The 11,941-nt window shown below is 47.1% G+C and overlaps 1 protein-coding gene across 4 annotated transcripts in view; it reads left to right on the top strand.

Annotated features, from left to right (window-relative positions):
* LOC147616196 (putative LRR receptor-like serine/threonine-protein kinase At1g56140) overlaps nucleotides 1-11,941 on the top strand; it is a 52,991-nt gene that overhangs the window by 16,174 nt on the left and 24,876 nt on the right. For all 4 annotated transcript variants that reach the window (XM_086778849.1, XM_086778847.1, XM_086778850.1 and 1 more), the window contains 3 exons: nucleotides 90-285; nucleotides 10,584-10,631; nucleotides 10,741-10,872. In XM_086778849.1, the coding sequence (XP_086634975.1) occupies nucleotides 90-285; nucleotides 10,584-10,631; nucleotides 10,741-10,872 (376 nt within the window). The remainder of the gene's footprint in view (nucleotides 1-89; nucleotides 286-10,583; nucleotides 10,632-10,740; nucleotides 10,873-11,941) is intronic.

Raw genomic sequence — 11,941 nt, 5'->3', positions numbered from 1 at the left:
GTTTGAATTTTGAACATGCCCCTCCTTGAGCGCATCATGATACGATAGCCACTTCGGCAAGCCATGTTACTCCTAAATGTTTTGTGCAGGGAAATATGGTCCTTAAAGATTTCAACATTCAAAAAGCTGCCAATGGATCTTATAGAGCTTTCACTCAAAGATTTGATGCGGATGTTTCAAACAATGTGCTGGACATTCATTTTTTCTGGGCTGGAAAGGGCACGTGTTGCATTCCAAATGATCAAGATTATGGACCTTTGGTATCCACTATACACGTTTATTCAGGTGCACACTCTAGAATCAAGTTGCCCTCAAAGAATGCAATGCATTTTAGAATCAAGCTGCGATATGTTACCCTCAAAGAATGGCCTTGAATTTTGCAAGGCCATTCTAGAATCAAGTTATTTTCAAAAAATGCACTGCATTTTTGCCTAGTTGCAATATGTTATATCAAGAAATGTTAAGATGGTTATATTATCGCCATCTTATCAAAAAACTTGTACACACCTCTGTTGCACCATGCAAAGAGATGAGGTCAGAACATAACTAATTTAGACTCTTGGATATGAACCAATAAGTAAGGGAATGATGATTAGTAGTCCTTTGAGAGACTTAAGAATTTTCATAATGAGTATAAAGTGAAAGAAATAATAGATCGGACAGGCAAAGAGGTAGAATGAAAACCCCCGGACAGGGTTCAACACAATCTTGCCACACACTTAAACTATTAATACTATTAAACAAGATGAACTGGCATAAAACTGAACAAGATAGCAATGTTGAAATTCAAATGACATTGGCAATAGGACCGGAAACTTGAAAGGGCCGAACCCCCTTGTAATATGATTGTATTACCAAGGATTTCTCAACATACAAGTTTGATTGCCATCACATGCGAGATTTCCAAGTTGAAGTCGGACTTGATTCCACAACTTTTGTCACTCCCCAATCCCCATTGTTTTGCCACATGCGGCTATGCTCCATTGGCATCCATACACAACCATGAGCATGCCAAGCGGAGACATAGGATACGCGAATGGTCAAGCACGTGTATGTAGAGTAGGCTAAAAGAAGGAGAAGCTCTTACCAATTTTCTGAAATTTGTAAGTAGAAAAATCAGCTTTAGGTTGAATTTGGCGACAGAAATACTCGAAATCAGTGTCAACAAGTAGATATTTAAGAGAGAACACTTGAGAAGGATATCTAGGGGCTGGACAATAGTGAGGTAATGATTTGGTGGCTGAATCAAAGGTGGTCTATAGTGCCAAGTGGCCTCACCACCAATGTCAAGGAGAAAGGGACCGTGATGCCAAATCCTCAGGAAGGCCTAGCTATTCTTCCGCATACAGTTTGAGCCTCTTAAAGTTTCCCCCATTGTCCATGGAGGGTATGAATGATATCAAGCCAGATGCTCCAGATGGACTCCATTGGCGGGGTGAGGGTGCCCTCGATGGTCTCACTACAGCGAGCTCTTCAAATGTGCCTCGCAACAATACTGCTGCAAATCTCCCATCTCTAGCTAGAATCAGGAGTCCAATGATCACTGGATGGATCATGGAGCTGGAACTGGCACCACAGAAATATAGAGGTGAGAGACCTGCATGGCAAGCTCCCCACCCTCCTCCTCATATGTTGTGGGGGCCTCAGCCTTAGTGGCCCAAGCAACTGTGCCCCAGGTAACTGTGCGGGTGGGGGTTCGGTCCATATTGAAAATGCAGAGAATCCACTGCCAAACCCGCTGAGGCTTCGGGATATCTCAAAGACAATGACACTGGGACTCCTGGAGATGGCCACACCTCGAACAGACTGTTGGCCTACGTCCTATGGCCAGCCAAGTGCCAATCGCCAAGCTGTGATGCGCCACCTGCCACAGAAACAGAGTGATCTTTCGTGGCCAAAAACTGTCCCACAGCCTCTTCCAGGAATCTGAGAGAACTTGAGGGAGGTCGTGAGATTGCCAATGCCTTGTTGCTGCTAGAGTGCCCTCGATCTGTGGCATCTGAATCCTACGGCCAGCCATGCGGTGTAAGCAAAGAAAAGCCTCATTGTCGTGGGGATCCTGCCATGTCCACTCCCCCGGGTCCCATTGGAGTCTTGGAGAGGGCGACACTCCCAAATCCATAACCGCCAAAACCTCTTTTTGGTCACCTTGGCCTGTGGAGGGTTTATGTGCCACTCATGTACATGGAAACCAATCACCCTCACCCTTTGCGAGGTGAATCCACTGAAATCCTCCAAAGGGAGCTTTGTTACTCAAGTCTGCTATGTTGTCCGGTAGAGAAGGTGAGTAAGGCGGAGCTCTCATCTCAGCGCCATGGATGGCCAAAGCGATGGCATGCCTGGTGAACACTCCCAACCACTTTGTTGCGGGGGGGGGGGGGGGATTGTGTATGTTGTGTGGGCCCGGCATCAGGGCCAACCACTCCAGGGGGATGGGAGAGTTGATGTCAGTCCTTATGCCGTATCCCAGTGAGGCTCCTCCCTTGGGCTTCCGGGGGCATTTGTCTGAAAATGAGCGACCGAGTGGGGCCCATACTCAAAGCTCCCCATGATATGTGCGGGCGAGCCCCGAACATGTGACCCCATCAAACACCCTTAGAGGAGGACGCATCAACAAAAAAGGAGCTAAATCAAAACAATATTGAGAAGTTCTGTGAGGCAAACTGGGGGGACCAAGCTATAAGAGACTGCCTAGAAGCCAATGCCAACATCTTGGACAGAGTTCAGATAATCTTCTGATTTGGTGAGCTGAATAATGTGCTGGCACAACTCTTCTTCGCTGAATAATATTTGTTCAATGCTATGACTTTCTGTTGAGATTCTGTGAATCAAATAGTTTTTGGTGTAGCAGTGGTAGATTTTACCCAGACAGTAAAGAAGATTTAAGAGATGATTCTTGATGCATACCTTTATTTGTATAACACACCTGGTTAATATACAACACGATAGGACATCGATTTATGTAAACAGAGAGAGAAAAAAAAAAGGACGTGCTGAAGTGATGTGAACCTGCGCTGCTGCCCCCGCCTGCCCTCTGTTGCCTCTGCCTGCTCCTTTGCTGCTCTCGCCTGCCTCTGCTGCCTTCGCCTGCCCTTCTGCAACCCCCCGCCTGTCCCTCTGCAGCCTTGCCAGCCCCTCTGCTGCCCCCCACCCGCCTTCGCCTGCCCCTTTTGCTGCCCCCGCCAGCCCCCCTTTTGCTGCCCCGCCTGCCCTTCAGCTGCCCCCGCCAGCCCCTCTGCTGCCCCCCACCTGCTTCGCCTGCCCCTTTTGCTGCCCCCACCAGCCCCCCTTTTGCTGCCCCGCCTCCCCCTTTGCTGCCCGCCCCCTGCCCTCTTCAGTCCCCGCCTGCCCCTTTGCCCTTGCTTCCCCAGCTGCTCCCCGCCTTTGGCCCCCTTCCTCTGCTCCCGTTTTCCCAGCAGCTATTTTATGTGGATTCAAGTCAGCCGCCCACTTTTCTTGATTGGTCTTATGGCTTTTCCTGCTGCAGCCAATCTCTCATCACCCCCACTGGCCAGGAGAATCATCAATTTTTCACAAGACGAGCTCACCTCTCTTCAGCACGACATTGACCTTGAGGTCCAGACTACCCTTGTTGCGAGAGTGTATGGTTCCCACCCCTCTCGTTCGCAGGTCCGTGAATGGCTTCTCGCAGCTCTCCCTTTGGAGCTGATTGTGCACTTTCAGGATACTCGTTTACTTGGTCAAGGCTTCTTCCAGGTGGACTTTCATTCTTCAGAAGCTACTTCTTAGGCTTTGGCTAGCAGCCCCTTTGCTCTTGGTCCTAGGAAGATTTTCTTCTTTCAGTACCAGGTGGGCTTTGATCCAGTGGTGGAGGATCAACGCCTTACCTCGGTCTCACTACGGTTCCTTGCTCTTCCTCGGTCCTATTGGAAGCTTTTATCTTTCATAGGGGCATCCTTTGGCCAGGTTCTAGAGGTACCAATCCTCCCGAGCTCTCCCGCCTCAGCTTCCGCGGCCGTTACCGCCACTCTTGATGGTGTACCCCGGGTCCTTGTGCTTGTTCCTGATCCATCGATTACTGATGATCATGTTATGCTTCAGAGACCTGACGGATCTCATTTCCGCCAGAGGATGGAGATTGTAGGCAGACCTGACCAGTGTCGGATTTGTCGTCGACGACAGGGTCACATTGCTAGAGATTGTCCCAGATCGAGGGGCCATGCTAGGAGGCGGTGTGGTCCTAGCCATTGGAGGCCTTCTGCAGATGCTGAGACTCCAGCTGCTCCTTTGCCACAGCAGACCACACAGCGTTGGGTTGTGGTTAGGGATGGTAGGCACCCTCGAACCCCCGTACCTGCCCCTTCACCCACACCCCCTGTGGAGCACCCTAACCCCTATGCAGCTCTTGCCTCACAGGATGTTGATCCTTTTTTGGAGGATGAGACCTTGCAGGCACATGATCTGGATCCCTCACAGGAGGATGCTGCATTACAGTTACAGGATGATTGCACCCTTGAGGATGATGTTGCACATTCGCATTGTCATGGTACCCCTCCAGTTCTGATGAGGACTAGCCCTGGCTTTTCCCCGGAGTGGGAGAGAGAGGTAAGGTTTACATCGTCAGATTTTCCCTCCCTTACCTATGCGAGACGTACTTCCGCCTCTAGAGGGGTCCTTCGTCGACCACGAGATCTGGTCATTCCTACTCTGAGTCTTTATGAGGATTGTCTCTTGGAACATTCAGGGTCTTGGGGTTTTTTTTCCGTGTTGACGGAAACAAATTGTAAAACCCAGCTTCATTTTGTGAAGTCACAAGTGGACCTATGGATATATTGCTCTTGCAAGAGCATAAACTGGATGCTAGTCATTCAGTGTGGTAGATCAGGCAAGCTTCTCTCGGGACACACTTTTTGGTCACTGGCTGTTGGTACCAAGGGTGATGTTTGTATCTCTGTTTTAGCTTTGATTTTGCCTTGCATGATTGGACATGGTGTCATTTTGCCTACCAGAGCGCAGTGGATCCTTCTTATGCAGGGTACTACACGCATTGGTATTCTCAACCTCTATGCTCCTAACCATAGAGGTGAGAGGATTGCCTTTTGGAAATCTCTCACTACATTGATGCCTCTTGCCGACCATTGGATTATTGGTGGGGATTTTAACATGGTTGAGATGCCAACAGATAAAAGAGGTGGACATGGGGGCTTGGTACCATTTCCATGCCCAGGAATCCTTTTGGACACAGATGGGTTGCAGATGTAACAAACATTTCTTTGCTTCTCACGGCCCATCTCATGCCAAAGATAGTGTCAGGCAGTTGGAGGTTTCACATGGCACTCTTCACTCAGATCCTCTTATGGTTAGACAGATTGCCACCGATTTCTATTGCTAGCTTCTTAGTGCTGAGCCGCATTCTGATTTGAGACACAGGGCACAGAGGAAGGTTTGGAATGCATTGCCACATTTGATCACTGAGGAGATGTGTGCCACTCTGGATGCCCCTCTTTGTATGCAGGAGTTCAGTCATGCTCTTCATTGCCTTACCTCATGGTGGTAAGTGTCCAGGGGAGGATGGCCTCTCCCCTGTTTTTTTCATTACTTTTTGGGATGAGATTGGGACTGAGATCACATCGGCTTTGCAGGAGATGTGGGACATAGGTTCTATGCCTTCTTCTCTCACTGAGGGGCTTATTTATCTTATTCCTAAGAGCGGGGATAAGACATTGATTGGCTAGTGGAGACCTATCACCTTACTTGGGATTGCCTATGAGATTCTTGCTAAGGCAGTGAGCATCAGGTTGCAGCCAATTTTGCAGGATGTTATTCATGATACCCAATATGGATTCTTACACGGCAGGAGCATCTTTGATAACATTTTCTCGTTTTGGGAGGCCGTCAAATGGGCTAAAGCGAGCAATCAGCCCTTAGCCATTCTGCTCTTGGATTTTGAGAAGGCCTATGATAGAGTGGATTGGGACTCCCTTGAGGGTACTCTTAGTCATATGGGCTTCTCTCAGAGATGTATCAAGGGATTTTCATGCATGTATCGTGATGTCCACAGTAGAGTTCTTGCTTGTGGTGACAGATTAGAGCGGTTTCAGATTTCTCGCTCAATACGACAGGGCTGCCCATTAGCCCCTTTATGATATATCATAGTTGCTGAGGCCATGAGCATCTTTCTCCGCTCCATTGTTGGTATTTCAGGATTGAGGTTGCCTCTTCATAGTCATGAGGAGTTGGTTGACTCTGAGTTAGCTGATGACACAGCCCTGTTTTTGGAGGCTTCACATATATGCTTATGTTCCTTCCGGGTAGCACTAGAGGAGTTCTGTTTGGCTGCAGGGGCACTCATTAAGTGGCACAAATCTGTTGGTTTTTGGGTTAGTGATTCACCGAGAGTTGATTGGGGTGCAGAGCTTGGTTTTACTTGGATCAGCAGAGGATGCACTGCTAGATATTTGGGATGCCAAGTTGGGATTGATATTTCTCTTGCACAGCAGTTTGGTCCGGAAGAAGCTCCTCCATTGGAGCTCCAAGAGATTAGATTTAGCCTCCAGAGCTTTGGTGGTTAATTTTGCCTCAGCTTGGTTTATTGCCTCTTATTGGTGCTTCTCTCGTGCGTGCGTTGGCCAATTGTGGAGATTGATCCGCAATTTTCTCTGGTCGGGCTTGGATGGCACCTCAAACACTCGTGCCAAGGTAGCTTGGCTCACTGTTATTCAGCCCAAAAGAGAGGGGAGCTTGAATATTATTGATCCGGGTGTTCATTGCAGGGCGTTGCTTTGCAAACTTGTGGTCAGAGGTTTCCTACGAGGCATTGAACCTTGGAAGGATTTTTTCTTGTTTCAGATTTCCAGATGTACACCCAGGGTTGGGAGAGACTGGATGCCCAGCACACGTTTTTTGTTCACAGAGGTTGATATCAGGGGACCATCTTCCCCTCTTATTGTAGCCATTATCAGAGCATGGAGAAGCATGAGATATTTTTTGCGACAAAGGTTTCCTAGGTCTTTGGTCGAGGTTGACCGACAACCTATTATGTGGAACGAGTTCATTAGGGATGAGGCTGGTCGGCCACTTGGTGCGTCTCGTTATATGCAATGGTCTGGATTGGAGAGATGCGCATACACAGTTCTTGCTTGGAAGACCTTTAAGAGTCTTCCGGAGGATCGGAGAGTTGCATCCACTCAGCATCTTAGGGGCTCTCGCATTCGTATTGATTAGATTGATGTAGCTATTCTGCATGAGTGGCTTTCTGGGACCTTTCACGGAGACTATCATCCGAATTTGCTGGAGTTTTTTCGAGGATAGGCATACCTCTGTAGGTCGTTGCTCTCCCGGGCCAGGAGGATACAGATTGCCTCATTTATTCTATCATGCTTGGTGGGAGATTGCGGAGATGTAGTATGGAGGAGATCATCCCAAATACTAGGCTTAGTCCAGTGAGGATTGTTGGTCGCTCGAGGAAGCACTGGTTCATTGACTCTTCTCCTCAGATAGTGACTCATGGCTCTTGGTGTTTGTGGCTATATGGTGGTAGTCCTATCAGATATCTTCAGTGGGATCCAGGAGAGTGGGAGTGGATTGATGCCTTCGATCCTTTGAAAAACCTTCCTTTTTTCAGTTTCAGTGTTCGGAATGCCAGGCTTCTCCTCACTCGATAGATGCATAGGATCCCTACTATCAGGCCTCGTTGCGAGAGCTATGATATTTCTCCAGTGATACACCGCAGATAGTGGCATAGACTTTGGCACTCATACAGAAGGAGCCAGATCTCTCATTTCTTTTGGTTATTCTTACATGGTGGTCTCCCCACCAATCAGTGGAGATCAGTTTTCGGTGTAGCACCTTCTTGTCCTAGATGTGCGGCAGATTCTGAGTCCGTACAACATTGTCTATGGGGATGCAGCATTGCACAACAGATTTGGGGTCCTGTAGCCCAACTTATGGGCAAACTGAGCAACGGTTCCATGCATGTGACTTGGGGAGCAGTTGCTTGGCTCTCTCAGTCCGGTCCGCAGCTTTTTTATGAGGTCAGTGGTACAAATTCTGCTTTTTTCATTTGTAGAGGCATTGCCCAGCATGGTTTATTGCACGATGTTCCTCACTCTGATTATACACCCCCTAGACAGAGGATTGACACCAATTGGGAGATTATTGCCAGTATTACAGCATGGCAGATGTGGAGAGCTAGATGCACGAAGGCTATTGAGGGTGTCCAGATATTTGGGTCTCAGTGCATTAGTACCATATGGGGTGATATCATCCACACTCTTATGGCTACTTGGGCTCGCATTCAGGGGCCCTCTCGTTCTGTGCAGGCGAAGTGTGTGACATTTTTGCGGGAATGGGACCATGGCATCTTCTTTATCTCTAGTACCATAGGTCTTACATGGCATCATGATGCTCCTGAGTGGTTGAAATCACCTTACATATTGGGTTTATTCTATTCTTTTCCGGCTCTTAGCTGTGATTATTGTATGTTTTTCTCATACTTAATAGAAGTCTCTTTTTGGGAAAAATAAAAAATAAAATTATGCAAACAGCTGATATTGCAGACACAACCTGCTTTCTTTGCTATCAAGTTTCATTGAGAGTTCTAGATTAGGAATCGACAATATCACGATGCAAATACACGATCTTGTTTTAGTTGTAATAAACCATACAGATACTAGGTTCTACTCTAACGCGTACAAAGAGGATTTTGTTAAGAGGCACTATATCTGTTTTGATGGAGGCTTTGAGATAGGAACCTTGAAGCTTCATGTTTCTTGGGGAGCGTTGAGCATTGGACCTGCCACATCCCTTGGAGATTGGCTTGCATTTAGACAGCTTCCCCTTGAGGCTCAGGAGAGAGGCCTGGCTTGGATTCGGGTTAGAGACAGGCTCAGCTTGGACATTGACTCTACTATTGCTCAGTAGTGGCTGACCCGCTATCCCAAATCCGACCCCCCTGCAATGGTTGGTCTTATTTACTCAGCATGATATTCTCTTGGCCGTTCATGGTATGGATGAGAGCTTTGCTTTGCTCACTTTTTCGATTGGAGCCCATGGCAGATTAGAGATCAAAGTCCACTTTGGATTACTTCAGTGGATGCACCTTACAGAGGGTGACGGTGATCAGATTTTAGGCACCTGAGTGGCACATTGACCCCCCTCCGGCCAAGGTGGTCAGGAAGAGTCTTTGGCATTTATGGATTTGGGAGAGCTGGCCCCTCACGTGCCTTGAGTGGGACTTGGGGAGTGGACTTGGCGTGATCTTGCTGACAAGGAGGAGACATTGGGTACCCCGTTCTTCGCATACACCGCATGGCTAGGCCACAGGATGTAGATGCTCGAGGTTGAGGGCACCCTGGCAGCAGCAGTACACTGGTAGTCACAAGGCCTTTCACAGCGGTTCCTCTCAGATTTTTAGAGGAGGCTTTGGGACAGTTTTCGCCCTTAAAAGAGCACCCTCTTTCTTTGGTTGCTGGCACATAGAAGTTTGGCTATTGGCACGTGGTTGGCCATTTAGTGGTCGACCAGCAGCTTGTCCAAGGTGCACCCACCCTCAGGAGTCTCAGCGACATTGTCGCTAACAATCAACTTGCCTAGCAGGGCACGGGTCTGACTGACGGGGTCAATGTTGCCTAGACCCCCTCTGTGTCGCAGTTGAATGATCACTCTCCAGGCCACCTTGGCCCGGGCAGGCCTACCATCGCTGCCGGCCCGCAAAAAGTTGTGGATCGACCGTTGTACCTGGCCAATGTAGGTCAGAAGTAATAACCACATGGTGGCAAGGAGGACCTGGTTCGTTGCCACCACTCGGCCCGCTAAGGAAAGCCTCGTAGAACTCTAATACAAAAGCTTCTTCCGAATGCTCGGAAGAAGAGGGGCTAGCTACTGCTCCGGGGAGATATTGATGCCCACCTGGCATCCAAGATAGTGGACTCGAGTGCCCCTCAAGATCCAGCGGAAAGCCTCAATTGGAAGCCAAGTCGGGGAGGGTGGAGAGCCTACCCAAAAAAACCACACAACTTGTGCGAGTTGATCTGCGCTCTTGATGCGCGATAGAAGATCTCTATCGGCTCTGTGAATCTCTGGAGATTCCCACATCTCTAGATAATATGCTGCTGTGTCATCTGCAAACTTTGAGTCCAGCAGCTCCTCCTGAGTACGGATGGGGAGACGCAATCCCTGGAGCCCTGTCTCTTGGGTTGAGAGAAAACTTCTCATGGCCTCCACGACAAATAGGAAGAGGTATGGTGCCAATGGACAGGCGTGCAGGGCTTATATGTTGACCAATGATAATCTCTAATCAACATCCTTGCTTCCCCACCATGCCAAAAGATCCCTCCTTTCTCTTCGTCCGTCTATGGCATTTTTTCATATCTTTCTTGAATAAAGAGCACATCTTGTAAAAATAGTGTGATCTGAATTGTTGTTTCTCAAAGAAGGTGGGAAGCCTAGAACAAGTCATTAAAATAAAATTCTTCATATTTTTTATGGTTGATGTAAAATGTTTGAATTTGGATCTAAATTCTGCAATGTTTGCCTGCCTGAATTCTTCTTTCTTTTTTTTCTTTTTTTTTGCCACCACTTAACCCTTTTGAATATTGTACTAATGGCTATGTTGATATCAGGTTCTTCATGGACTGAAGTTGTGAATGCTCATTCTTACAAAAAATCAGGTTCTCGTCCTTGTTATTCCTGCATTTGTTTGAAAGATACTCTTATCAATGTAGGGGGTTGGAAAACTTTTTTGTTCTTTGTAGATGTGGCTAATTATCTTATCCACAGGTAAATTAACATCCACAATTGCTGGCATATGTGTCGGAGCTTCCATCGTTCTTGTGCTTGGTATCTTTCTTTTTGCAAGGAGAAAATGGAGACACAAATCCAAGCATCACACTCGAGATGTAAACACTCAAGGTATGGCGCTGTGACTCCTACCATGTAAAACAAGAAAAATATAAAAAACCTTATAAATATACACAGTTGATGTGTTGGTGAAGCAAGTTATGCATATGATGGAAAGAACAACAAAGCCAATCCATAAACCAATGTGCTGAGATACCATAGAGAACCACAATTGCCACTTTTTTTCTTGAAAGTCGTATTTATAACTGTAAACTAAGTACAAAGACTTGACGGGAGAAGGGGGGGTGGGGGGAGTGGGGTGGGATCATTGTTCATTTAGGGTTGCAGGATCAGAAAGGATTATCTTCTGTGGAAGATGTCCAAGGTGTGTGTAAAGAGACAGAAGTCAATGTCCTGAGATATCATAGCAAACCAAAATTGCCATTTGTTTCTTGAAAGTCGTATTTATAAGCGTAAAATTAAGTACAAAGACTTGGCATTTTTTTTTTTTTTGGGGGGGGGGGGGGGGGGGGATGGGGGGATGGATCGTTGTTGGTTGAGGGCTGCATTATCAGGAAGGATTATCTTCGGTGGAAGATGTCCACAATGTGTTTAGGGAAGAAGAAGAAGAAGATATATATTAACGTCTTACACAGGGTTGTTAGAGGCGTCAGAGGCATTTGGTACGAGGTGGGTATGGTACGCGCCTCGAAAGACACATTTTTTAGAGACGTTAGAGGCGTGTTAGAGGCATCTGCTATATTATATATATATATAGATAGATAGATAGTGATAGATATATATATTATTAGAGAGAAAGAGAGAGGGTGTCACCTGGGTGTGTATGAGAGAGGGAGTGTGTGTGTGAGAGAGAGTGAGAGAGAGTTGGTGAGAGGGGTTGCCTTGAGCAAGGTATAAGCCTTAAGGAAGGGAGAAAGAAAGAAAGAAAGAAAGCTGTATTAACGTCTACTAGAGGTCGAACTCGACCTATGAGACAAATCAATGTACAACTGTCAATGTCTTCTGGATGTCCAGAAAAAAAAGGACAAAATGAACATGAAATAAACTATGAAAGTACTGAGCTAGTGGGGGGGTGTGATGGATGGAGCACTACTGCTAGAGGCTCAGTATGCAACCTATA

This window comes from Cibotium barometz, chromosome 39 (genome assembly GCF_041138505.1).
Source record: "Cibotium barometz isolate CiBa-2024 chromosome 39, ASM4113850v1, whole genome shotgun sequence".
Classification (NCBI taxonomy): domain Eukaryota; kingdom Viridiplantae; phylum Streptophyta; class Polypodiopsida; order Cyatheales; family Cibotiaceae; genus Cibotium; species Cibotium barometz.
Note: the sequence above shows the minus strand (reverse complement) of the source record. Positions and strands in the feature narration are given on the sequence as shown.